The 27,720-nt window shown below is 37.3% G+C and overlaps 1 protein-coding gene and 2 long non-coding RNA genes across 3 annotated transcripts; all 3 read left to right on the top strand.

Moving 5' to 3' along the window:
- The first annotated feature begins 490 nt into the window (after positions 1–490).
- Positions 491–9,173, top strand: LOC114927802 (uncharacterized). The gene is made up of 3 exons (XR_003818910.2): positions 491–1,065; positions 1,182–1,416; positions 8,692–9,173. It is a non-coding gene; the product is annotated as an uncharacterized lncRNA (long non-coding RNA).
- Positions 9,174–10,512: 1,339 nt separating this feature from the next.
- LOC112695559 (uncharacterized) lies at positions 10,513–13,137 on the top strand. The gene is made up of 6 exons (XM_025747936.3): positions 10,513–10,886; positions 11,737–11,812; positions 11,887–11,949; positions 12,531–12,575; positions 12,661–12,717; positions 12,809–13,137. The coding sequence occupies exons 1-6, from the start codon at positions 10,681–10,683 to the stop codon at positions 12,899–12,901; spliced, it is 540 nt and encodes a 179-aa protein (XP_025603721.1). The 5' UTR covers positions 10,513–10,680; the 3' UTR covers positions 12,902–13,137.
- Positions 13,138–13,909: 772 nt separating this feature from the next.
- LOC140173558 (uncharacterized) lies at positions 13,910–17,909 on the top strand. The gene is made up of 3 exons (XR_011862805.1): positions 13,910–14,169; positions 14,264–14,451; positions 17,641–17,909. It is a non-coding gene; the product is annotated as an uncharacterized lncRNA (long non-coding RNA).
- The last annotated feature ends 9,811 nt before the right edge of the window (positions 17,910–27,720 follow it).

Raw genomic sequence — 27,720 nt, 5'->3', positions numbered from 1 at the left:
ATAATAATGGAATTCAAAGTAAATATGATCAGTTAACATACGAGGTTAATTTTTTATCTCCTCCATATGTTTTAAGGTGAAGGCTCGCTTTTCATCTTAAAATTGATAATTAAAAATTATTAGATAATAATTTAATTAAATTTATTAAATTATTTAATAATTTTTAAATATTAATTTTATATAAAAATTTAATTATATACGAATTTTCATCTTATTTTTAACTGTACTTTTTTTTTTGTTACCACGGAGAACTAGAATGAATTTGATGCACAACTTTTGTGTTTTTTTTTCTCAAATGCATATATATATATTTATTTATTTATTTATTTATTTATTTATTTATCTGGCCAAACATATATATATTTTTATCAAAGGTAATAGAAATATTTTATTCAATAAAAAAAATAAGTGTCTAAATTATAGGACTACAACATATAAAAAAAAAAAGAGACCATTAGTAGAACTAATAATTTCAATAAAGGCAAACATAATTGCTAATAGACGAAGAAAGAAATAACATGAAAAAGAGAGAGAAAACTCAAGGATCATAAGCGCACTTCGCTCTCTGATATGACACCGATGCGGTAGAGACGACCAGCTGCTCTCACTACCTTCATGGGATTTGATTTGGTGTTCTCAAAAACAAAGAAGTTTTTTTATTTTCACACACTCCAACAAAGATTAGCCAATAATTGTTGATCCCTCTCCCTCTTCCGTTGCTATTTCAAGTTGGAGATAATTGATTCCCATCCTTGCATGAAATTATTGAATGGATTAACTTTTAGAATTTGGTTTAGTTGGCTACTTTTTCAATTTTTTTTTTTAATTTAGACATGTGAAAATACAATGGTTAATGGTTTCAACATCAAATTGGCATCTGGGACAGGTTGAATTGGTATTTGAGAAGCGATGGTAAAGTAATTTTATCACTGGGAGACGTTCATAGAGAACTTTTCATATGAAGATTTGAACTTTGTGTGGCACTTGAATATTTCAAATACTCTTCCATTCTTCAGGGTGTTGAGCTGTGTTTGGATTTAGCTCAAAGGGCACATAAAAAAATTGGTATGCAATCCTGTATTGTGAAGCTACATCATATTGTTTTGACTTGTTAAGAGTCCACTGTAATTCATCTTCGCTTCCATCTAGTATAATTGAGAGTATTTTGTTATTGATTTCAGGGGGAACAAATCTTCAAGCAGATTTTGATTCCAATTCAGATTATCTCTAAAGAGATTTTTAACTCTGTACACAATCGGACCTGAAGGCGAATTAGAAAGACCAGCATTAACTCCAAAAGCGTAAGGTGGCGGCAACCAGGGATCTTTGAAGACACGGGTTGAAGCACCATTCCCAATTTTTCAAACTAACCTCTTCTCCAGAACACGACGTCCCTCCAGCAGACTCCCCAAAACGGTAAGTGACCTATTTCAGCATACATTAAGTCACTATATCTAAAATATTTACCTTTTAAAATCTTTGCAATAATTGAATTTGGCTGATTAATGATTTTCCAACACTATTTGCTTAGTAGAGCTAGGTTTTGAGCCCTTAGGTCCTTAAAACGTAAATCACCTTCTTTTTTAGGTTGTATCATTTGATTCCAACTTATCCACAATATTCGTCTTTTTGAGCCCTTCTGATTCCACCAGTAATTATTGAGAATGTTATGAATTTCCAAAATTAATAAACCAGGCAAACAAAAACATGATAAGGAATAGATAGGAATTACTTCTCTCACCGCTCTGAGCATAATTTGTCTTCCTCCTGCTGATAAATAGTTTCTTTATCAGCTTTGGACTTCCTTTCGAACTAATTCCTTGATTTCACTAAACGTAGTCTTCTTAGACTTATGAGCTAGGGATGAAAGTCCTAAGTATTTATCTTGAGCTCCATTATGAGTAACATTAAATCTGTGTGCAATATCTGTCTGAATTTACTAGGACGTATTCTTATCAAAAGATAAGGCTGATTTGTTGAGATTGACTTTTTGACTACTGAAGCTCTCACAAGTCTCTAAAACAGCCATTATCTTATCACAACTATTGTTAGAAGCCTTACTAAATAAAATTGAGTCGTCAACAAATAATAGATAATTTATCTTAGGATTTCTTCTATGAATTTGAATTTTGAGGATTTGTCTATTTTGCTCTGCCTTGTGTAGCAAAAAAAGATAAACCTTCTGCACAAAATAAAAATAGATATGGGGATAGGATCTCTTTGTGGAATTTTCCTATTTGGTTTAAAAAAACCAAACGGTTGACCTTCCACAACAATAGAGTAAGAAACATTGGTCATTAGTTTCCAAACCCAATTAATTAATCTCAAACCAAAGCCCAATTTTTCCATAATAAACTATAGAAAATATCATTCTACCCTATCATATGCTTTACTCATATCTAAATTCAAAGCCATTTCAGTATCTAAGCCATTCTTCTTTGTTTTTACATAATGCATACATTTATAAAAAATAAGAATGTGATTTAAAATAAGTTTCTCCTTAATAAAAGCACTCTGATTAGAGTTCACAAGTTTACTGATACATAGTTAGAGTCTACGAACCAAGACTTTAGATATAATCTTGTACATAACTGTAAGATAAGCTGATAGGTCTTACCTTTATCATATTACTAGCGTCTGGTATTTTAGGAATAAGACAAATATGAGTGTGATTGAAACTCTTCAATATCCTCCCTCCATAAAAGAAATTTTGAACTGCTTTAAAAACATCCTCGCCCACAATATCCCAGAATTTCTGAAAAAATCTGGCTGTCATTCCATCATATCCTGGGATACTCATGGGATGAACACTAAAAGTGACTCTCTTGACTTCTTCTAGTGTAATTGGTCTTTTCAACCTTCAATTCATGTTAGTTGTAACCTTAGGAGCAAAATTTGTAAAAAATGGAAAAGGATCCTCATGATTTGTGGAAGAAAAAATCCCTTTAAAATAGTTCTCAGCAATAACCGTAATGCCTTGGGGAGAAGAGGATGTCACACCATTCTGACCATGTAAACGTCATATTTTGTTACGTCGTATTCTGGACTTAGACGTCCTATGAAAAATTGTGTTATGGTCCCCTTCCCATAGCCATTTAACTCGGAATTTCTGTCGTCAAAACCGTTCCTCATTAAGCCAAGCAGTCTCGAGTTTTTCTTCCAAAATTGCCAGCTCCTGACCTCCATGAAATCCCCCTCCCCAGATTTCATCTCCTCAATCTCTTTTTGAGAGTTTGATTTTGCTAATTGCTGCCATTGAACCAACATGTACCTACTGATTTTGATTTTTTGAGTCATTTGAAACATTGCGGATTCTTGTACTAGGATTTTTCGAGATAATTTGCCTAACCTCATCCTTGTCACACCAACGTTCTTGAAACTTGAAACATCACTTAGTTTTCTCTAGCGGAGAGTTAGAGTACCCCAATAATGGAGGCATAGTCCGAACCTGTCTCTAAAAGTCTCAAAACCATTTGATTAGGGTATAACTGCAACCAGTTGTTCTGAGCCAGAATCCTGTCCAGACATTCTTGAATAAGATCAGCCTCTCCTCTTCTATTTGACCAAGTAGAATGTCTTCCTACTATTCCAAGTTCATCCAAACCATTATCACTAATGAAACAGTTGAAAGGCGCCATAGAAGATGGAGATTTGTCACCACCACCTTTCTTTTCTTGTGGGCTTGTAATTGCATTGAGATTTCCTATCAAAACCATCCTCTGATCACTTTGTCCCATCAATAAAGACAGAGTTTCAAATCGCGCCAATCTGACTTGTTCATTGCAGCTCAAATAAACCCTATTAGAGTCCATTCTTCATGAGACATAGGATCTGAAATCGTAATAGGTATGTAGAAGTTGGTAGAGCTAGAAATAACCACCTCCAAGTCTTCCTTCCATGCCAAAATTAGATCTTCAACTTAGAAATTGCAACGGGACAGGGCGGGGACGGAGAATGCCTCCTTAGCATAGTTTTCATCCCTGCATTCTATTCTTCTCCCAACTTGCTCAACTTTTGTCCATTCACCAATCCAATTTTATCAAACATTATTGGTGTTAGCGTGTTCCAAGAATTTAAAGCAAGTTTTAGATTCATGGCCGATTCTCGCGCAATAGGTACAGAAAATACCTATGCGTTCATATCCCAAGCCAATTTCTTTAGTACTGCCTTCTGGACCAACAACACGCAGAGAATCTCTATGACGTTTACTTGCGTCTAGCTCCACCTGAGCCTTGACAATCCTTTATTCTTTCCCTTTTATCTAAAAAAAAACATGTTTCAATTACCTTTCCGAGTCCATCTCTAATCTTCCGACCAGCCTCCAGCATTTTAAAGTTCTCTAGCATACTCCAGTACTGAATCCAAATTGAAAAAGTATATATCTAAGCATTATCACTCTGGTCATTCTCTTTCCAACGTCGAATATGAAGCACAAAATTCTTGAAAAGCCAAAGAGATTTTTTTTCAATCCTCACTTCATCGAAATCTCTATCAAAGAAAAATTGAAAATGGTTGCTCCCTTTCTCCGATATATGGAGTCTTTTTGGCCTATCCAAATCACGTTCATTTCATTATACATGATAAGAATAACACTTAGTTTATTTGATGTTTAGCTCAAGATTTATTAATTAGTCTAGATCTTTCTATATTCTTGATGTTATAGTGTAGTTATATATTGACTACAGGGGAATACAGGGGAGTACGTCATGATTTGTTTTACCAAATAGAAAATTTCCTCTTTTCTCTCTCTTTTGATATTGTTATCAAATTTCAATAATCTCTTCATGGTATCAAGAGCCTCGTTTTTGTACATGATCCATGGCTACTAGTGCTGTTAATTCAGATTCTTCAGTAACCTCTTCCTCTTCTACATCATCGTTCACTCCACGATCTTTTGGTCATCCCATAGGTGACAAGCTCAATGAAAATAATCATAAAACTTGGCAACAACAGGCTTTGGCTGCAATCTTTGGGCACGCCCTTGAGGATCATCTACATTTTGACAGAAAGCCCTCACAATTTGTGTCCGAAACTGATCGAGCTGCTGGTATTATATCAACCGATTACAAACGATGGAGGCAAGAAGATTACAATATTATTTCTTGGCTTCTTGCTTCCATGGATGAATCCTTCAAGAATAAAATGATAGGTTGTGTTTTTGCTTCTGATATCTAGAACAGAATTGAAGATTATTTCTCAAAATCGATTCGATATAGGGTCAAGCAGCTAAAAACTCAGCTGAAACTTATAAAGAAACAAGGTCTTCCTGCTGCTGACTATGTCTCAAGAATCAAGAGAATTGTTGATTCTTTAGCGTCTTTAGGTTTTCCTTTGACTACTGATGACCATATTGATGCTCTTTTGGAAGGGCTCAATGAAGATTACCAAAACCTAATTACTACCGTTTCTACTAAACCTGAGCTGTATTCTCTTCAAGAGGTTGAGATGTCAATTCTATCACATGATGATATGCTTGAGAAATTTCGCAAATCTGATCCATTTCTTGCTCAAGCACATCTCACTCAGTCTGCAATCCCTTCTTTATCCGCTGCTGGTAGAAGTGCTGGGGGTAGAAGGGGGCGAGGTGGAAGATTCTTCAGAGGTGGTCGTGCCTCTTTTGCTAACAATAATCGCCCCCAATGTCAAGTATGCGGCCGATTTGGTCATATTGCGTGGTATTGCTTCCAACGATTCAATCAAGAACACCCTCCCCCTGCTCAGATCTCAAGATTTTCACAGCCCAATGCCTCCTCCTCTTCTGCTTCTTCGCATTCCGCAACTCCACCCCCCCCATCATCATCTTTCCATCATCCCTCTGCCTATATGGCAGTTCCTTCCTCTGTTTCTGATCCAGCGTGGTTTCCTGATACTGGGGCCTCTCATCACATTATTCCTCATCAGTCAAATCTGCTCTCGTGTTCTGAATATTCAGGTCCTAAACAGATTCATATAGGTAATGGAGCAGGTATGCATATTAAACATATTGGGAATTCTTATTTGCATGCCCTTGATTCTGAAAGATTTTTCAAATTGCAATCTTTAATTCATGCACCTGATATTACTAAAAATCTTGTGAGTGTCTCTAAATTTGCAAAAGATAATGCAGTATTTTTTGAGTTTCATGATGATTTTTGTTTTGTGAAGTGCAAGCACACCAAAAAGATTCTTCTTCACGGTTTTAATAGTGGAGGGCTCTATCAATTTCACAATGTTGCAATTCCAAGACTCACTACACGTTATCCACCTGCTCTATTTTCTGTTTCCTCTTCCAATTTTCAGTTGTGGCATAAGAGACTTGGACATGCCACTACTAACACTGTTAAAACTGTTCTTCAATTGTGTAACTCTATACAATTTTCTAATAAAAATAATGATTCTATACCTGTGTTGTGTAATGACTGTGCCTGTGCCAAAATGCACAAATTACCTTTTCCTGATTCACTGACTTCTTATACTTCACCTTTACAGCTCATTTATTCTGATATTTGGGGGCCTAGCCCCATGATTTCTCATTTAGGATATCGCTATTATGTAATTTTTATTGATGCATTCTCTAGATATACATGTCTTTATCTCTTAGTGAATAAATCTCAAGTTTTTGATGCTTTTCTGCAATAAAAGTCTTACATTGAAAAACTAACTGGTCACCATATTAAATGTTTACAATCTGATAATGGTAAGGAGTATATCTCCAATTCTTTTTCTTCCTTTTTGCAGCAGTCTGGGATTGAGCATAGGTTCTCTTGTCCTTACATTCATGAGCAGAATGGAAGGGCAGAGAGAAAACATCGCCATCTCACTGAGATGGCTTTGGCGATGCTCTCTACTGCACATATGCCATTAATATACTGGGATGAAGCAGTTTTAACTGCTGCTTTCCTTATTAATAGACTACCCACTTCTATTTTACACAATAAGTCACCTTTTGAAGTTCTTCTAAACTATAAACCTGATTATACTTTTCTAAAGGTTTTTGGCAGTTCCTGTTATCCTAATTTAAGGCTATATAACAAAATCAAGTTTAGCTATAGATCTCACTAGTGTGTGTTTATAGGCTATGCTCAAAATTATAAAGGGTATAAGTGTTTGTCACCATCTGGTAGAGTATATGTTTCACGAAATGTGTTATTTGATGAGAATATCTATCCATATCCTCTGTTATTCTCTGGGAGCTCTGAGTCTCTCAAGAGTACTACTAATGCTTCTACAAATGAATATGTTCCTAGACCTTACGCTTTTAGGCCTCCTGATCCTGTATTGCAAGGTGACTCCATCCATTCCTTACAGTCTAGTGATGTTGTCCCTGATATGTCCACTGATGCTCCCAATCCATCTCCTATCAATACTGCTGTGACAACTCCATCCATTGTTTCCTCACAACCAATTCCAATATCTAGCGTAGAGATTTGTTTACCACCCGTTCAGCCTGACCCTGTCTCTGTCCCTACAAACACTCATCAAATGGTCACTAGGTCCAAGGCAGGCATTCTTCAACCTAAAGCACATTTTTCTTGCCTAAACTCTCAAGTCATTGATGTAGCATTGCCTAAGAATGCTAAATCTGCTTTGAGCATTCCTCATTGGTTTCAAGCAATGCAAGATGAATATCAAGTACTGATTAGGGCCAACACATGGACACTTGTGTCTCCACCAGAAGGTGCTAAGATCATAGGCTGTCGCTAGGTGTTTGCTGTCAAAAGGTTGCCAAATGGACAGATTCAGAAGTACAAAGCTCGTTTGGTGGCCCAAGGTTTTTATCAAAGTGAAGGTTTTGACTTTGAACAGGTATTTAGTCCAGTGATTCGACCATTAGTTCTTAGTGTTGCTTTGTCCAGAGACTTGGTACTTCGACAATTTGATTTTAATAATGCATTTCTCAATGGAGAATTGCATCAAGAAATCTACATGACACAGCCCTTGGGATTTGAAATGGATGCTGCGACAAAAGTTTGTAAGCTGAATAAATCCCTTTATGGTCTAAAACAAGCTCCAAGGGAGTGGTTTTTAAAATTAAGTACTACTTTACAAGCCTTTGGTTTCTACAATTCAAAGTCTGATATGTCATTATTTATTTGTACTTCCTTTAAATCTGTTATTTACATCCTTTGTTATGTTGATGATATTATTATCACTAGAAATGATGCTGTTGAAATTGATGATATGATTAAGAAACTACACAAAATATTTTCGTTGAAAGATTTAGGAAACTTAAACTATTTCTTGGGCATCGAAGTAGTGAGGACTGCTGATAAGTTGTATTTGTCTCAATCTAAGTATATTACTGATCTTCTTTCAAAAGTAGGTATGCAATGTGCTAGTCCTATGCCAACTCCCATGCTGTCCTCTTTGCAATTCACAAGCAGGCTCTGAGGATTTTGAGGATCCCAAACTGTATAGATCTGTAGTTGGATCTCTTCACTATGCAACTATTACTAGACCTGATTTATCGTTTGCTGTTTGTAAAGTGAGCCAATTTATGCATGCTCCTAAACTGGCTCATTGAAAATCAGTAAAGCGGATCCTTCGGTACTTGCAGGGAACAAAGGACCAGGGCCTGGTTTTTCATAAATGTCAGGACTTCAGGCTCTATGGTTTCTCTGATGCTGACTGGGCTTCAGATCTTGAGGATCGGAGATCGGTGTCTGGTTTTTGTGTATTTTTGGGAACTAATCTTTTGTCATGGACTTGTAGGAAACAAAGTACAATCAGTAGATCCTCCACTGAAGCAGAGTTCAGGAGTTTAGCTGACTGTGGAGCTGAGATTGTTTGGTTCACAAATCTACTGAGCTGCGGATTGGCCTGGCTACAGTATTCTGTGATAATTTCAGTACGGTCCTTCTCACTGCAAATCCAGTTCTTCATGGAAAGACTAAGCATTTCCAAATTGATATCCAATTTGTTCGAGACTTGATTAGGCAAAGGCAGCTGCATGTTGTTCATATTCCAGGAAATGACCAAGTTGCGGATGTCTTGACTAAACCCCTGTCTGCAGCCTCTTTTGTCATGTTTAGGTGCAAACTGAGAGTTGTTCCAAGACCAACTATCAGTTTGAGGGGGGCTGATAAGAATAACACTTAGTTTATTTGATGTTTAGCTCAAGATTTATTAATTAGTCTAGATCCTTCTATATTCTTGATGTTATAGTGTAGTTATATATTGATTACAGGGGAATACAGGAGAGTACGTCATGATTTGTTTTACCAAATAGAAAATTTCCTCTTTTCTCTCTCTTTTGATATTGTTATCAAATTTCAATAATCTGTTCAATACATACTCCTTGCTGAAAAAATCAAATATGAGAAAATTCTTCCGACAAGATTATTAACGCAAGCTTGGTTCTCTTTTCTGATGTATTTTTCAATTAGTAGAATCACTTATTTTATTTTCTCATCACTATTATTCTGATCCAACTTACCTCCTCCATCTCTCGTTGTCATACGTTGAAAATTAAGTGAAAATTTTGCTACAAAATTAATACAAATTGCAAAAGAAAAGACCTAAAATAGTTATGAAAATTTTTGAAAAAACTGCTTCTAAGGAGCACTATTTACCTTAACATAACACTATTAACCCTAATGTGCCACCACTGATTACACATATGTTATTTATATACTTTGTTCTGTTTTGATGATGTTAATTTTATGGGAGATAATCAAACTAAAATAATAATTTTATGAAACATTTAGATCAAATTTTTTCACTTAAAGATTTAGCTGAATTAAACTATTTTTTAGCCATTAAAATTCTAATATTTTCATTAATATATATATATATATATATATATTAATTAGTAATTTACTAATTTTAGAAAAATAAATCTTGAATTTTAAAAGTTTAATTTCAGACGATAAAAAAAGTTTATAAAGTTTGTTTTTTTTGTTTGTATGAATTTTTTTATTGTTCTTATTATTTTTTTATGGAGATTTTTTTACTTTGTATTATAATTTTATTAATTCTATTAAAAAATTAAATAAAATAAAAAATTAATATAAAAATAATATTAAAATTATAAATAATAAAAAATAATAACTAAAAGAGTATTAAAAAGTAATAAAAATACTAAAAGATAAATATTAGAATTTATTTAAATATTTAAAATAAAATGATAATATAATATAAAATAAAATAATTATTTAAAAGTGAAGACTTTCGTATAACGGTTTTTGACTATCATCTTCACATAAAAATAATTTGATATATTTTTTCATATTATTTAAATGAATTTAATTTTGATAGACTGTTCGTAAAGTAGTTTTATGCATACATCTAACTACGTAATGTTACATTAACAAAAATAACTATCTTTTATATTAACTACATAAATAATTATCCAAAAAAACGAATATAGTTATACAATTTTATACTATTAATACATCAAAATTGAACTTTATTTAGATTTATATTTTTTCAATAATTTTTAAATAATTTTGAGTAACTACAATTTATTTTAATATTTTTTTTGGTGACTACAATTTATTTTAAGATAAATCATGTAAACACTAACTTATTTTTAATCAAAAATTAATTTTACAAAATCAATTTGACGAAACAACTACTTATAAACTTCAATCCAATTGCACTTATTTTAGTTTTGGTATAATATTTGTGAGTGGAGGTTGCGTGAGGTTTCCCTAATCTTTGGGTAATTGGCAAACCCTCGCAATTACAAGTTATTCATTCATGGCGGCCTCTTCTTCTCTCTCTTCCTCTTCCTCCTCCGACGACTCCCACCGCCGTAGGCGTCACCACCGCTCTCGCCGAGACCGCGACAAAGAATCCCTCAAGATCCAAAAGAAGACCAAGTCTCATTCCAAACGACGCCGTAGGCACCACCACTCCTCCGACTCCGATTCCTATTCTTCCGATTCCGTCTCTGATTACTCCAGGTTCCTCTTCAATCCCTTAGTTGAGTCCCTTTCCATCAATTATGTGGTCGATCTGTACGTAGTGTCGTTTTGATACAGTTTTGACTTCGCATATGTTCTACGGTTCATGAATCTCGATTAGTGTTGTTTTCTGGAAAATATCTTATATAGTTCAATTCGGATCTCAGTATATTATCGCCGAACATGGTTGATACGTTTTAATGATTGTGTACAAGAGCTGTTTCGAATTATTATTGTAGAGAAATTCTGTCAATGCTTTGTGGATTTCCAAGTTTCACCGTCTTTGCAGAAGCAAATGCTTCCTCTGCCTCAGAAAGAACAATTTTCTCGGGGAAGCATATAGAAATAGTTAATCAGAGCTTTCGCTCTGCTTTATGTTTACAGAATGAACTTTTTCTTTGGTACATGGAAGTTGGAAGTGATATTTCTGGAATGGAACCATGGTTGTAGCCGATGCAATTTGAAAATGAAAATGTATCTGATAATTGATATCATTAAAATTGACAAAGCACTCTACCTGTCTTTTGGTCAAGTGGCAATTGACGAGCATGGTGTCCCAGTGTCCCCTTTAGCTCGTTTGTTTTTCCACTATTCTGATCGTATATTATTCTTTTGTTCATGTTGTAGTGTCTCTCTTGTCCTAAAGATTAGGAAACCTAGCTTTGTTGTAATGTCTAATGATGTTGATGAAGTGTATTGAATTATGAAACTCAATAATTTGCAAGAGTAGTACAATGGAGTGTTGCGCTGTGGTTGAATATTGATCTATGCCATTGATGTTAATAATTCAATACATGTATTAGTCTGGTTTATGTTATAAAAGATTGTTCGTTTTGTTAAATTACTACAGGAGTGAGAGTTCTGATTGTGAGCATGAATCGTCTCACCGTTCAAAGAGGCACAAAAAGAGTGACAAACCAAAAAAGGTTATTTGTTGGTACTGCAGTTTTTTTCCCTGTTTATTACCTTGCCTATTCTTCTCACTTTCTTCTTCATCTAGAGTAAGGAAAAGGATCGAAGTAAAAGCCACCACCATAAGCGGCAGAAGCATAAAGTAAAAGAGGTTGGTCACCTTCTTACTGTGTACAAAAGAAGAGCGTTTCATATGTTGGGCTTAAATATTTTATATTCTAGATGTTTGAAGTTTCTAACTCAAATACTTATATTGAAGTATCTAGTATGTAGGAGAACTTATGTAAGACAAACCACTAGTTTTTTAATTCAGAACCATAAGTATACTTGCCTTGCTTACTTCTAATTGGCAACTTTCGGAGGTTTGCTATTTGGATCCTCATCCCAAACATGACCTGTCAACTTCAGATGTTCATATTACTGAGCCTTGCTATCCATAAAATTCATCTTCCCTGGCTTCTAAATTTTGATTAAACACTGTTGGCCCTTAACTAGAAATGCATTGCAGAGAGCAGAGAATGATCATTGATTTGCCATGAACATTGAGAATTTTTTCCAAATTCATAGAAAAGATTTATACATTCTAGTCTGAGATGCTTATGATACCTTCTGCCTATTTTATGCATTGGCTCTTTGAAATTGGAGCTGGGATCTGTGACATGTTTTGGTGCTTGATTGTCTTGGATGTTGTTTATTGGTCGGGTTTGTCCTGGCAATGGGAGCTCTATATAGAAGAAGAATGATGAGAGGAGCAGCAGCCCTGTGCAGCTTTCCAAGGTATCTGCGCTAAAAGCTAAAATTTCATTTCTCATACTAGACCATATGCTTATTTATGTTACTAAATCTCTTATAATTGATACAGTTTTTAGGGCGTGACAAAGATGATGGAGTTCGTCGTAGTGCTGTATCTGGCAAGAAGGTATTGATGCAACTCTCCGTGTTTATGTTATTCCTATTATGGATAATAGTAACAGTAAGCTTGTATCTCTCTTTTTTCCTTATATCTTCAGATTCTTCTGAAACTTGATAAATCAAAGGAAGATAAGGCGGCTGAAAGCAGGAGAAATGAACTGCTGAACTTCTTGAATGCTAGTTTTGATTAGCGTTTGAGGGGGAAGGTATGGATTTGTTTGGGGATACAAGGTAGTCAACGAAGAACCAACCAAGCTTACCTGGGTGCCTAAAATATCTTGCCATTTTGAGAACCAACTAGCCTACCATCTAGGATGGGAGTGAAAAATGAGTGAATGGTGAAAGGGTGGAGTTCATTTAAATTATAATTGAATGAAATTTTGTTCAACATGTATGGTTCCGGATCAATGGATCGACATTTGTATTCTTTTTCTGTTCCGGACATGTTCCATCTTCCCTATACCCTGACAGGAAAACTATAAAATTATTAGTAGAAAATCATAAAATATTATTGATATAAGGCTTAATCAGTTAATCGTGCCAGTCTAAAACAAATTAAATGATCTTTATTGAATTTTGCAGGAAATTTACCGGCCGTTCATTTCCACACATTTTGTTACCCCTATTGGCTATTATTACAAGATCTATAAACATTAAACAATGAATATGACATAAGAAAATTATTCTAAAGGATTGTTAGGAAGTTTTAATTATTTTTTTTTTCAAAGATAAAAACTTTCATTAATAGTAAAGAAAGTACAGATGTCCATTATTGCTAGGACCAAACGAAAGAAGATAGGGTCATAACCCAACTAAGTCTTCAGTAATTGAAGGTAAAAACTAGCGTTTTTTAAATAAAGAAATAGGGACCAATATTATCAAAATTAGGTAAGAAGGGAGCTTGGAAGTCGCAGGAGTTTATCATGGTGCTTGCAGGCTGAAGAGAGGACTTCCATGGGGGATCTCCATTTGTGTTAAAAAATTCATGAGTTTCTTTCCTTCCACAAGAACCAGAGAAGAATAGCTCAATTGGGGCTAGATTTGAGGGCTTCCATTGATGAAATCCACCATTGGGTAAAAATACCAGAAGGGGATGTTGTTAGCAGGTATGCGAGTGGACTTTGATTCCAAACTTCTTTAGCATATTTGCATGTCACCAAACAATGGAGCATTGTTTCATCTTCTTCTGAGCAACACGGGCAGATTGCAGATGTTAATGGGAAGCGATGGTAAAGGAGGTGGTAGACCGGGAGACCTTGGTGGATGCTCTTCCAAAAGAAAATTTTGATTTTGTGGGGGAGAGCCAGCTTCCACAGGGTGACCTATACATCCCTTTGTCTCATCAATTGGGGACAAAACTCAATTGGATCATAATTGAATTGGTATGCCACCGAATAGCCGGATGCAGTGTCATACATTCCACCCTTGTTCAGTACCCACTGAAGTTCATCAGCTCCAGGTTCAATGTTCAGAGTCAATATTTTATAAGCAACATCTGCCGAAAAATTTTCATAAATCAATGTCTGATTCCACTGTTGGTTCTCTGTGAACAGGTCTTTAACCCAGAAAAGAGGGCGTCCCAGGTTTGGGTGGTGCGGGCTGCGTGTGATAGTGAAGGGGTACGGAGGAGGAAGCCAAGGGTCTTCATAGATACACAGCTGAGATGCTAAGCCAATTCACCAAGTTATCCCTTTTTCAACTACAGAGTGCCCCTCTAAAAGGCTTCTCCAGCCCCATGAAGGTGAGCTTCCTATCTCAGCCTTTAGTGCATCTGTATATTTGTAGTACTTTCCTTTGAGTATTTTGGCTACAAGAGAATTAGGTTGTGTTAGGATCCTCCAAAATTGTTTTCCAAGTAAGGCTAGATTTTGTGCTTTAAGGTCTTTAAAACCCAGTCCTCCTTCCCTCTTCGGTCTGGTCATCGTATTCCAGCTTATCCAAGCCATTCATCTTTGACTCCCTTTTTGTCCCCACCAAAACTGTGTGAGAATGCTGTGAATATCTGAGATTAGACTATCTGAAAGTCTGAAGCAGGATAGAGTATAGATTGGAATGGCTTCGCCCACTGCCTTTAGAAGGACTTGTCTTCCCTCTGCCGAGAGGAGGCTGCGCTTCCACCCTTGAACCTTGTTTCGAACTTTTTCTTTAACGAAACTGAATGTTGCCTTTTTAGATTTAGACACAATAGAGGGTAAACCAAGGTACTTGTCCTGAGCCCCGATGTGGTTAATGTTCAATGCCTCAGCCAATTGAGTTCGAACTGAGGTTGGGGTGTTGTTACTAAAAAATATTGCCGACTTGGCCAAATTAACTTGCTGCCCGCTGAAGCTCTGATAGGATGCTAGTAAATTAAGAATATTATCACAACTATCCATAGAAGCTTTACAAAAGAGAATAGAGTCGTCAGCAAATAATAAATGGTTTACTCTAGGACATCGCCTAGTGACTTGAATTCCTTGAATAGTACTGTTTTGTTCTGCCTTGTGTAGCAAGAAGGAGAGTCCTTCTGCACAAAATAAAAAAAGATAGGGGATAGAGGGTCGCCTTGGCGAATGCCTCTATTTGGCTTGAAAAAGCCAAAAGGTTGTCCTTCCACAACGACAGAATAAGAAACCGTAGTTACTAGTTCGCGAATCCAGTTAATTCAAGTATCATCAAATCCCAGCTTGTTTAGCATAAACCATAGAAACTACCACTCAACCTTATCATAGGCTTTACTCATATCAAGTTTGACGGCCATTTCTGCTGCCACACCCTGTCGCTTAGTTTTCAGATAGTGCATGTATTCATGGGCAATGAGAATATTATCGGATATAAGTCGACCTTTAATAAAAGCACTCTGGTTAAGATTTATTAGTTTAGGCATCATTCCTTGAAGTCTATGCACCATGACTTTAGAGATAATTTTATAGATAACTGAAGAAAGACTTATCGGTCGCACCTGATTCATAGTATTGGCATTTGGAATCTTTGGGATCAAACAGATTTGAGTGTGATTAAGGCTTTTTAGAATTCTTCCACTTACAATAAACTTCGAACCGCTCTAAAGACATCTCCATTAACAATGTCCCAGAAATCCTGAAAAAATTTAGCCGTCATACCGTCTAGGAAGCTTTAATTATTAAAAAATACTTTTAATACTAAAATTACTAAAATTATTAAGAAGGATCAAATTTTTTTATAATATTTAAGAAGAAGAATTAAACCTTTTTATAAAGAGATAAATATATTTTTAATTTTTTTATTTATTTTTTATAATCTTTATGTTTATAAATTTTATTTCTCTTAAAATTTTAAGAATTTTTATAATTTATTTATTTATTTACTTTTTTTATTTTTATGATTTTTATCCAACAAAAAAAATAAAAATCATAATAAATAAATAAATAAATAATAAAAATTACTAAAATTTAAAAAATAAAATTTGTTAATATAAAAATTATAAAAAATAAATAAAAGATAATTAAAGATATATTTGTCTCTTTATAAAAAGATTTAGTCATTGTTAATAATTTTAATACTAAAGATTCTTTTTAATAATTAAATCTCCTTAACGGTTTTTTAGAATAATTTTTCTTAAATTAATTAACTAATTAATACCAAATGAATATTTATATATATCAATATAGTGTTGAGAATCAAACAGTATATATTAAATATTATAAAAACATAAATAAAAAAATAGTTAGTCTCCTTATAAAAAGATTTAGTTCTTCTTCTTAAATATTATAAAAAAATTTAGTCCTTTTTAATAATTTTGGTATTAAAGATCTTTTTTAATAATTAAATCTTCTTATCGATCTTTTAGAATAATTTTTTCAAATATAAATATAAAATATGTTTAAAAAATGATTGAAAGTCTTAATTTATTTTTAAATTTTTGAATTAAATAGTTTTTATTATTTAAATATTAAAAAGTAATTAAGAAGATAACATAAGAATTTAAATCATTACTCAAATAGTCACAAAAAAAAAATATCATTACTCAAGTATTGTTTTTCTGGGAAAGGAAAAGTATGTGGCTATTTTTTTTTACATGAGGATCACATGTGAGCAACGGTGAATTATGGAAGTTTAGGGGGATATATACTGATGTGACGACATTGCTTTTTTGAACTAAAGGGGAAGAAATCACCGTTCGATTTCTTTGCAAAGAGAGAGAAAAACACAAATCGAACAGTTTGATTTGTGTGAAGTAGAATTTGTTGTGGACTGAAATTGGACCCAGCGATTTCTTGACTTGAAAAATTTTTTAATTCGAGTGAACACTAATCAAACGGTCTGATTTGTGTTCTGTAAAAAAATTGAAATGACCCAAGCGATCGGACCATCCAATTTATTTATTTATGTATACATAAATCAAATTTTCAAGAACTCTCTACTTCTTCATCGTGAGTTTCAAATCTTAGATCATATTCTTTCTTTTCTCTCGTTTTTCTCTTCCATTCTTTCAGAAAAAAATAATAGTGAGATTGAGAGGGTTTAACATACGTATATTATCATGGATGATAGAGTTATCTTGAAAATATATTGTTATGGACGGATTTTATTATAAATATATGAGGGGGTTCAATTTGTATATGAAAATTCATTAGATGTTGTTATTCCATTTACATTGTTATTTGAGGAATTAAAATGTGTGATTTGTGAGAAGATAGATTCTCAAATATCTAGGAGAGTATCGTATATTTTGTACAGGTATCCTTTATTTGTATTTGGTGGGTTCGTTCAATTTCAAACTAAATACGTGACGGATGAAGCGAGCATGCATGAATGTTTTCAATGTATATTGAAAATCGCCACCAAATGTCGTGCATCGAGTTGTATATTGAGTTCGAGCAATCTGAAGCGGACCGAAATATTGAATTGAAAGATTATAATAGTGATAGCGAGGAGGAATTTGAAAGTAACTATGATATCATTGGTTCAGGTGAAGACGAAGATGAAGCTAGCGGCACTATAAACGCAGATGTGGTGGAGGTTGCAAATGCACTAGCAAACCAACATTCGTTTTAGGAGCCTTCTTTCATGTAATCGTTGGATTTGAAAGCTATGTATGCACTGAAATTTCCTCAATATATGAATGCATGTATGTAAAGAAAGATAGTTATGTAATAGTTTATAGTAGATCAATAAGGTCAGATGAATAATATATGTGATCTGTGGATTATAATTTATTATCATAGTATTTGATTATTGTATTAATTAATAGCTCTTTATTATGGATTATATTTACTAGTTTTTTATGTAAATAAAATAGCTAAAATATATACTATAATTATATTTGTTAAAGTGTATTTATCAATTGTTTATATAATAAATGATTTATTACTGTATATATAATAAATGATTTATTACTTATAATGTATAGAAAAATTTTAAGTGTTAAGATATATATTTAATAATTATTTATGAAAATATATATCTTGCGGTGTGATTGTAGCAGAGCTTCTTCTTGTGGTGGATAGTGAATTCACGGTGGAATGAAATTCAGTTCGAGTGAGACAGTAATCAAGACGTACAATGAATATCATCAGTCAAGACTATGCGATCTTTCAAACCCCTAAACCACATCAATTTTATAAAGCTTATTCTACGGTTCGTCTTCCTTAGTGCAACCTCAAACTGGTGCAAGCACTCGGCCTCCAAGGCTTCAAAACTACTCATGGTCGGTCTTGTAACCGGAAGACTATTTGTCGGTAGACCAAGAATTATCGCCGCATCCTCCAACGTCACAGTACACTCACCAACCGGAAAATGAAACGTGTGAGTCTCAAACCGTCATCTCTCAATTAGAGTATTAATCATTGCTGACTGACATTGGATGGCTCCAATATGAAAAACATGATAAAAATCGGTCTCCCATAAATACCCCTCAACAATTTAGTTGTACGGATCCGACGGCATTAAGTGGTCACATATCAATATCCGTGATCCCTACAATATTACATTTCCGTTATAATTACCAGTATAATATAATTATATTAACAATAACATAATTATGTTCACATGTCCTTTATAACTATCAATATAATTATATTTCAAACATACATATTAAATCTGTTATACAAAAATCCTACATTTATATTTATTAGCTTATAACAAAAATTAATTAACCTTAACTAAATAACCAAAATAATTTCAATCATGATAAATTATTTATAAAACTTATATATATTTTTTCTTCTTTACATAACCTCTAACATTATTATTATTATTATTATTATTATTATTATTATTATTATTATTATTATTATTATTATTATTATTATTATTATTATTCTTCGTAAAACAATATATTAAATTTATATTTTAAGTTTAGTGTTTACTAATTTATTGTCTAAATTATCCTAAATTATGTTAAATTCAATTATTAATAATCATAAATAATTTATTAAATTCATATTCTTTTACTTTACTTAAACTATCATAAATTCATACTTCTATTTTTAGTATACAATTAAAAAAATATATTAATTAAAATTTTATTCTAGCACATAATAATAATAATAATAATAATAATAATAATAATAATAATAATAATAATAATAATAATAATATCTACATATTTTATAAATTAATTTCATTCCAAAACATATTAATCAATAATCATAAATTTCATTTCAAAACAAAATATATTATTAATAAAAAATATTGACAAACTTTATAAACTAACTAATTCTATTTTAATTTCTATTTCTAACATCTAATAGTAACAATATTATATATACATATCTAATCTCTATTTAGTGCTACTATAATATTACTACTAAAATCTAATATTATCACTATTATTTTTATTAAATTAAAATATTAAATAATAAAAATTTATATAATTTAAATGTTTAAGATAATTAACGATGTAAATCTCTAGCTGATTTACTTTTTTAATTTTTTATTTTCTTGACATTGCATTTAAATTTTTTTCTACTACTTTATGATCCAACAATAGTTTTTTTCAGTACGTAAATCGGTCCGATTACACTTTTTTCGTCAAATTGTCCAATTTGTTTGGCACAGCCATCACAATCCGATAAAATACTACATACCTCCTGTTCATACCCTAGCCCAAGGCAAAGGCCCAGGTCCAATTAAAAGGCCTGATCCAAAGGATTAAAGCCTAGCTAAGCGCCGCCCTTCACATAAGAAGTCGGTGCCATTCACGACTTGGTCTGAAGAGGTCGGATGTGAGATTAGCTGGCAGATCAACACTCATTCAAATGAGTAACCGCTCCTAAAATCTCTCTAACCGCCTCTTAAAGCCATATCTTAACCTCCCCAAGATAATAGGGACGGTTACCACCCTAAAGATACGGCACTACACCAACGGTGGTTATTGGCTCACCACTATAAATACACTGACACCCCTCAGGTATCTCTAAGTCCAATACTCTCTAGACCTGCTCACACTCTTGCTAACTTAGGCATCGGAGTGTCTTTGCAGGTACCACCCCCCATTCACGCGCGAGCACAAGTCGGACGGAGCCTCCCGAGTTGCGGACCTTTCCGGAGTTCTCCTCTATCATACACTTGGGCCGCCAAACGCCATCCGTCGTATTAATCTCCGGTTACCCACCGTAACATTGGCGCCGTTGCCGGGGACCCGAGAGATCATCCATCGATGGCGGAAAGATCCCATGAAGAAGGCCATGTGGAAACAGATTCTGAACAAGAGAATCTGGATGTGGGCAATGACAACGAGGACAATGACCAACACAGAGAGGGTACCTCTGGAGTAAAGAATCCGAAGGTAAATTCCTCAGATGGGCGCGAATCAGAAAAAGGCGGACCAGCTCACGTAACTGAACTAATGGGATTGGTCCATAGCCGCCTGGAGCAATTGGAACAAGAGCGGGAGAGGCAAAAGGAAACCGAAAGGTACCTTAAAGAGGAGATGGAACGGCGAAAAGAGTTAGAAAGAAAACTCTTGCAGCTAGAATCCTCCCTTAAGAACTCCCGCGATGAAGGAGAAGATCAACTCCCGGGCGGAGAAGATCCTTTCAGCGAGGACATAATGAGGGCAAAAGTTCCAAGGAACTTCAAAAGCCCTGATATGGACCTCTATGATGGAACTACGGATCCAAAGCATCATCTTAGCAACTTCAAAAGTCGGATGTATCTAGCTGATGCCTCCGACGCTACGAGATGTAAGGCTTTCCCGACCACTTTATCGAAAGCAGCGATGAAGTGGTTCGATAGCCTCCCCCCCGAGATCCATCGCTAGTTTTGAAGACCTCTCGAGGAAATTCTTGATGAGGTTCTCAATCCAAAAAGACAAGGTAAAACATGCACCGAGCCTCCTGGGAATAAAACAGGAGGTCGGAGAGTCTTTGCGAGCCTATATGGAAAGGTTCAACAAGGCATGCTTAGAGATCCAAGACCTGCCCACAGAGGCAGTAATAATGGGGTTGGTCAATGGACTTAGAGAAGGTCCCTTCTCACAGTCCATATCTAAAAGACACCCCGTTTCCCTAAGTGATGTACAAGAAAGGGCGGAAAAGTACATCAATATGGAAGAGAACGCAAGGCTAAGAGACCCGAGTTCACGGCCTGGACCTACTTCCTCCTCTAGGGAAAGAGAAAGAGAAGTCAGGAAGAAGGAAGAACCCGGTCTCGAAAGGCCCAGAAAGTATCACTCTTATACTCCTCTAAAGACTTCTATAGTGGACGTATACAGAGAGATTTGCAACACTGAAAGATTGCCACCCCCAAGACCTATTAAAAATAAAAAAGGGGGAAGCCGCAGTGAATATTGCGAGTACCATAAAATATATGGTCACTCCACCAACGACTGTTACGACCTCAAAAATGTGATAGAAAAGCTGGCTAGAGAAGGTCGGCTTGACAGATATCTCATGGAGAGGTCGGACACCCATGGAAAAAGAAAGCGAGACGATGTGGATAGAAGAGATCCACCGCCACAGACCCCTGAGAGACATATCCATATGATCTCAGGAGGATTTGCGGGAGGTGGAATCACTAAATCCTCTCGCAAAAGACACCTCAAAAGAGTCTATCAGGTCGGGGAAGAGACACCCGACCTCCCCACTATCTCATTTACCAAAGAAGATGGGCAAGGGATAATTCCCGGGCATGATGATCCCGTGGTAATAACCATGATCCTAGCTAACGCCCATCTCCACAGAACCCTGGTAGACCAAGGAAGCTCGGCGGACATCCTCTTCAAGCCCGCCTTCAACAAGCTAGGGTTAGATGAAAAAGAATTGAGAGCTTACCCCGACACCCTATATGGGTTAGGGGATACGCCAATAAAGCCACTGGGATTTTTACCCCTTCACACCACCTTTGGAAAAGGGGAAAAATCAAGGACTCTGAGCATAGACTTCATAGTCATCGATGAAGGGTCAGCCTACAATGCCCTAATTGGCAGGACTACCCTTAATCGTCTCGGAGCAGTGGTATCAACTCCCCACCTTTGCATGAAATTCCCGACTCCAGGAGGAATAGCAACGGTAAGGGGAGATCAAAAATTGGCAAGGAAGTGCTATAACGAAAGCCTAAATCTGAGAGGGAAGGGCAAAGAAGTCCACACCATAGAGCTAGGCGGCGCAAGAACCAGAGAAGAGCTACGACCCCAGCCGGGAGGAAAAACCGAGGAGATACAAGTCGGTGAGGAGGAAGGAAAAAACACTTACATAGGAGCCAACCTAAGGGAAACCCTAAAACAAAGGTTGGGTGAACTCCTAAGAGCTAACTCCGACCTCTTCGCCTGGAAGGCTTCCGACATGCCCGGGATCAATCCCGAGCTCATGTCTCACAGGCTCTCGGTTTACCCGGGGTCCCGACCTGTACAGCAAAGAAGACGTAAGCTCGGCCCAGAGAGGGCCTCAATAGTAGAAGAGCAAGTACAGGCGCTCCTGGAAGCCGGCTTTATTAGAGAGGTCAAGTACCCAACGTGGCTAGCCAATGTAGTGCTAGTCAAAAAACAAAATGGTAAATGGAGAATGTGCGTCGACTATACCGACTTGAATAAGGCATGTCCTAAGGACCCTTATCCCCTACCGAGTATTGATACCCTGGTAGACTCCAGCTCAGGGTACCAATACCTATCATTCATGGACGCCTACTCGGGATACAATCAAATCCCGATGCATGAACCCGACCAGGAGAAAACACATTCATCACACCAAAAGCCAATTATTGTTACGTGGTCATGCCATTCGGACTAAAGAATGCAGGAGCCACGTATCAAAGGCTGATGAACAAAGTGTTTTCCCCCCACCTAGGGAACCTAATGGAGGTATATGTCGACGACATGTTAGTAAAAACTAAGCAAGAAGTCGACCTCTTAACCGACCTCTCACAAGTCTTCAACACTATAAGGTTGCATGGGATGAGACTAAATCCCGCAAAATGCGCCTTCGCAGTAGAAGCAGGAAAATTTCTAGGCTTCATGCTAACACAAAGAGGGATTGAGGCCAATCCCGACAAATGCAGAGCCATCCTAGAAATGAAAAGCCCGACTTGTTTGAGAGAGGTCCAACGGCTCAATGGCCGACTTGCAGCCCTCTCCAGATTTTTGGCAGGATCAGCACTAAAGTCCCTTCCACTATTCTCCTTATTAAGGAAGGGATGCCAGTTTGAATGGACTCCAGAATGTGAGGAGGCGTTCCAAGAGTTCAAAAAATTCTTAAGCCAACCTCCTATCTTGACCCGACCAGTACCGGGAAAAGACCTCGTTCTATACCTATCCGTCGCAAACAGGGCTGTCTCATCAGCCCTGATCAGAGAAGACGAGGTCGGGCAACACCCGGTCTATTTCACCAGTAAGGTTCTACAAGGTCCTGAGCTAAGGTATCACAAACTAGAGAAGTTTGCTTACTCCTTAGTGATAGCCTCACGAAGGCTACGACCTTACTTCCAGGCTCACACCATAAGAGTCCGTACGAACCAACCCATGAAGCAAATCCTCCAGAAGACGGATGTTGCAGGGAGAATGGTTCAATGGGCAATAGAACTCTCCGAGTTTGATTTGAGATACGAAACTCGGACCGCAATTAAAGCCCAATGCCTCGCCGACTTCATTGCAGAATGTGCAGGTGAACAAGAGGAAAAACCAACTACATGGGAACTCTATGTAGACGGATCCTCCAACAAGTCGGGGAGCGGCGCAGGCATAATATTGGTAGATGGAAAAGGAACCCAGATAGAGGTCTCCTTAAAATTTGAATTTCCGGCTTCAAACAATCAGGCAGAATATGAGGCCTTGATTGCCGGATTAAAGTTAGCAGAAGAAGTTGGCGCTGCAAAGGTGATGATCTACAGCGACTCACAAGTGGTGACTTCCCAAATAAGTGGCGAATATCAGGCGAAGGACCCCAATATGAAGAAATACTTGGAAAAAACCTTGGAACACCTTGGGCACTTTGCGGAAACCGAGGTTAAGCACATAACTCGGGATCTAAATAGCAGAGCTGACGCCCTGTCCAAGTTAGCAAGTACCAAACCCGGAGGGAACAACAGAAGCCTGATTCAAGAAACCCTCCAAGAGCCCTCGGTATCAAAAGTAGAAGATGAACAAGAGGTACTTGAGGTAGTCGGCCTAAACCTCGGATGGATGAATCCCTTAGTCGAATACCTGAAATTCGACATCCTCCCCAAAGAGGAGAAAGAAGCTAAAAAGATCCGAAGGGAAGCACAACATTATACTTTGGTGAGAAATATCCTTTACAGAAGAGGGATATCAACACCATTGCTGAAGTGCGTACCGACCACAAGAACCGCCGAGGTGTTGGAGGAAGTACACAGTGGGATCTGCGGAAACCATCTCGGAGCAAGGTCGCTGGCCAGAAAAGTGATCCGAGCAGGATTCTATTGGCCGACCTTGCAGAAAGATGCCACAGACTTTGTGAAAAAATGCCAGCCATGCCAGATGCATGCGAATTTCCACGTGGCTCCACCAGAAGAGCTCATTAGTATAACTTCCCCCTGGCCTTTCGCAAAATGGGGAATGGATTTGTTAGGTCCTTTTCCCCAAGCACCAGGGCAAGTCAAATACTTGATCGTGGGGATAGACTACTTCACAAAGTGGATAGAAGCAGAACCATTAGCCACCATCACCGCTCAAAGAAGTCGCAGGTTCCTCTACAAGAACATCATAACAAGGTATGGGATACCTTATTCCATCACCACAGATAATGGAACCCAATTCACCGACGCCACCTTCAGAAGCCTAGTAGCCAGTATGAAAATCAAACATCAATTCACCTCGGTAGAACACCCACAAGCCAATGGGCAAGCCGAGGCAGCTAACAAAGTCATACTGGCAGGTTTGAAGAAGAGATTACAGGAAGCAAAGGGAGCTTGGGCTGAAGAGCTCCCTCAAGTACTGTGGGCTTATAGGACAACCCCCCAATCCGCCACAGGAGAAACACCCTTCCGACTAGTATACGGCGTAGAAGCCATGATTCCTATAGAAATCAATGAGCAAAGCCCAAGGGTAATTTTCCATGATGAGGTCGGAAATGTACAGGGGCACAAAGAGGAGCTCGACTTGCTCCCCGAAGTCCGAGAGAACGCCCAAATAAGAGAAGCAGCATTAAAACAAAGAATGACTACCAGATACAACAAGAAAGTCATTCGAAGAACATTTGCTGTAAAAGACTTGGTCTTAATCAGAAACGACATTGGAGTCAACAAATCAGGAGATGGAAAGCTCGCCGCAAATTGGAAAGGGCCATACAAAATCAAAGAAGTGTTAGGGAAAGGTTATTATAAAGTAACCGACCTGGACGGCACTGAGCTACCAAGGTCGTGGCATGCTTGTAATATGAAAAGGTACTACAGTTAGAAGCGAACTCTACTCCCTGATGTACTCTTTTCCCAGCTTCATGATTTTTCTCCCAAAAAAGGGTTTTTTCTGGAGAGGGGTTTTTAACGAGGCATCATAGTAGAGACTAAGGGAAACACACTGTCAAGACCCTTAGTAGCAAAAAGGTACCTTCCAAATTAATAAAGATCTTTTCATTACTATATTTCTCTTAAATATCCTCCTTTATTTTTTTATAAGTCTTTCTACGAAACGCGCCGACTTAAGCTCGACAAAGCGTGAAAATCCCATGAACCGACCTAACATGGTCGTCAGGATGAAACGACGAGGTACAAGTCGGTGTAAAGAGGTTATATGAGTTGATCGTATTAAACTCGGGAATTATCCGACTCCTAAGTCGAAAGGAATCCCGAGTCAGGCAAACTCGAAAGAGCTCCGAGTAAAAGAAAACCGAGCTCCGAGTAGATGAAAAACGCATCACAAAAATAACCTAAGTCATAAAAACTCACTAAAGCAAAGTTGAGTATAAAGGATAAACAAAAGAGATATGAAAACCTGAAAAGTTTAAAGTTTGCATACAAGCCTTTGCACGAAAAAGGCTCAAGAAAACAATGCAAGCTAACAAAAGGTTTTTTCGAAAAAGATCAAACATATCCAAAACAGAAAAGCATGTGCGCGCGCAAGGTAACTTAAACCCTTATCCAAAAAAGGGCATTTATTTTGTTTAAAAACCCTTATCCAAAAAAGGGCGCAGATTGGAATGTTTTGTTTACGGCCTTAAAAGGCCAGAAGGAAATTGTTCACGACCACCAGCAAATAAATAGAAGTTTAAAATAGGGGGGACCCACAGGCCGGGCCCCCATATAGCCATAAAAATAAAGAAGTCATTTTTTGGACGGAGTAGAGGAATCACCACCACCAGGAGGAACACCACCAGGACCAGGAGGAGGAGCCGAAGAGGAAGTCGGGGCGAGGATTGAAGAACTCGGAGCGTTTTTGGAATGAGGAGGAGACTCTATAATCCTCTGTCCCCGAGTCTTTAGGTCTGACTCGGAAACGACCTCGGGGATAGGAGGATCAACAATAGCGCCATCAATAACTACCTTGTCGGGATGTAAAGGAGAAAGGTCCAAGTCGGGAGCGATGACTCTGACTTGTTCCAAGAAAATTCTCCAAGACTCCTCGGCACCCTCGGCGATAGAGTCCTCCAACTCAGTATAAGCATTCCGAGAGTTCATCAAATCCTTCCTCACCTCCACCATATCTTTAAATAAGCTTTGATAACTCTCCTGGACTGCCTTCCTCAGATTCGCCTCCATAGTGCACTGGGCTTGCAGCTGGCTCTCCTTCTCCCGGAGGACATCTCTCTCCTTCCTCAGTTTGTCCCTCTCCACCTTCAACTCCCTCTCATGTTTTTCAAACATGAGAAGCCTCTCCTCCAGCTCCTCAACCTTTGGGGAAGTCCCCAAGGAGCTGAGGGGAGTCTTCTCAAAAATGTCCAAAAGTTTGCCACAAACTCCCGCCGCCCTAAAGCTTTCCTCGTCCAGAGCGGTAAGGTGGTCCCGAACAGAAACATCATCCATATTTATAAGAGGATAGATGTTCTTTCGGACGAATGCAAGAGCATCCGCCTTAACCCCACCTTCCCAAGAAGGGCCAGACTCTGAAGTCTTGCGCTTCTTCTTCTCCGGCTCGGAAAGTAATTGGGCAGAAGGGAGTGGTCGAGCCAAACTTGAGGAGGAGGAAATAATAATAGGTTGAGAGGGGGTACCCACATTTCTAGGAGGAGGAGGAGGAGGAGGAGGAGAGACGACCGCCTTGGCACCCCCGGACCGGGCCCGGGACTTCGCTTTAGCTTCCTGCACCCGTTGGTAAGACTCCTGAGCATTCTTCTTTGCCATATCTACAAAAGAAACAACCAAGTCACAAGTCGGTAAAATATAAGTCGGCGAAAAAGAACTCGGAAATAAGAAATGCATGCACTACCTATGCAAGACTGAACAAAAGTTGACGTCCCCTGAAGGATTTTTCTCGTATCCAAGTATGGGGCCCTCCCCCATGCTTCTCGGAAAAACCCCACAACGGCCGCCTCCACCTCGTCTAGGTCATCTAGACCAATCTTTTCGCAAGGGGAGGCCAGCAACCAGTAAAGGGGAAAGCGGGGGGAGGAATGCTCATCCAGGAAAAAGGGGTGGTGACCCTCTACAGCCTGAACCTTGA

Source organism: Arachis hypogaea, chromosome 6 (assembly GCF_003086295.3).
Source record: "Arachis hypogaea cultivar Tifrunner chromosome 6, arahy.Tifrunner.gnm2.J5K5, whole genome shotgun sequence".
Classification (NCBI taxonomy): Eukaryota; Viridiplantae; Streptophyta; class Magnoliopsida; order Fabales; family Fabaceae; genus Arachis; species Arachis hypogaea.
The sequence above is the reverse complement of the archived record's forward strand: the minus strand, read 5'-3'. Positions and strand labels throughout refer to the sequence as shown.

Coding starts and splice junctions, on each gene's coding strand:
- LOC112695559 (XM_025747936.3), top strand. CDS start 10,681: ATGGCGGCCTCTTCTTCTCTCTCTTCCTCTTCCTCCTCCGACGACTCC. Junction 10,887..11,736: donor TCCGTCTCTGATTACTCCAG/GTTCCTCTTCAA, acceptor AAATTACTACAG/GAGTGAGAGTTCTGATTGTG. Junction 11,950..12,530: donor AGAAGCATAAAGTAAAAGAG/GTTGGTCACCTT, acceptor AGCTCTATATAG/AAGAAGAATGATGAGAGGAG.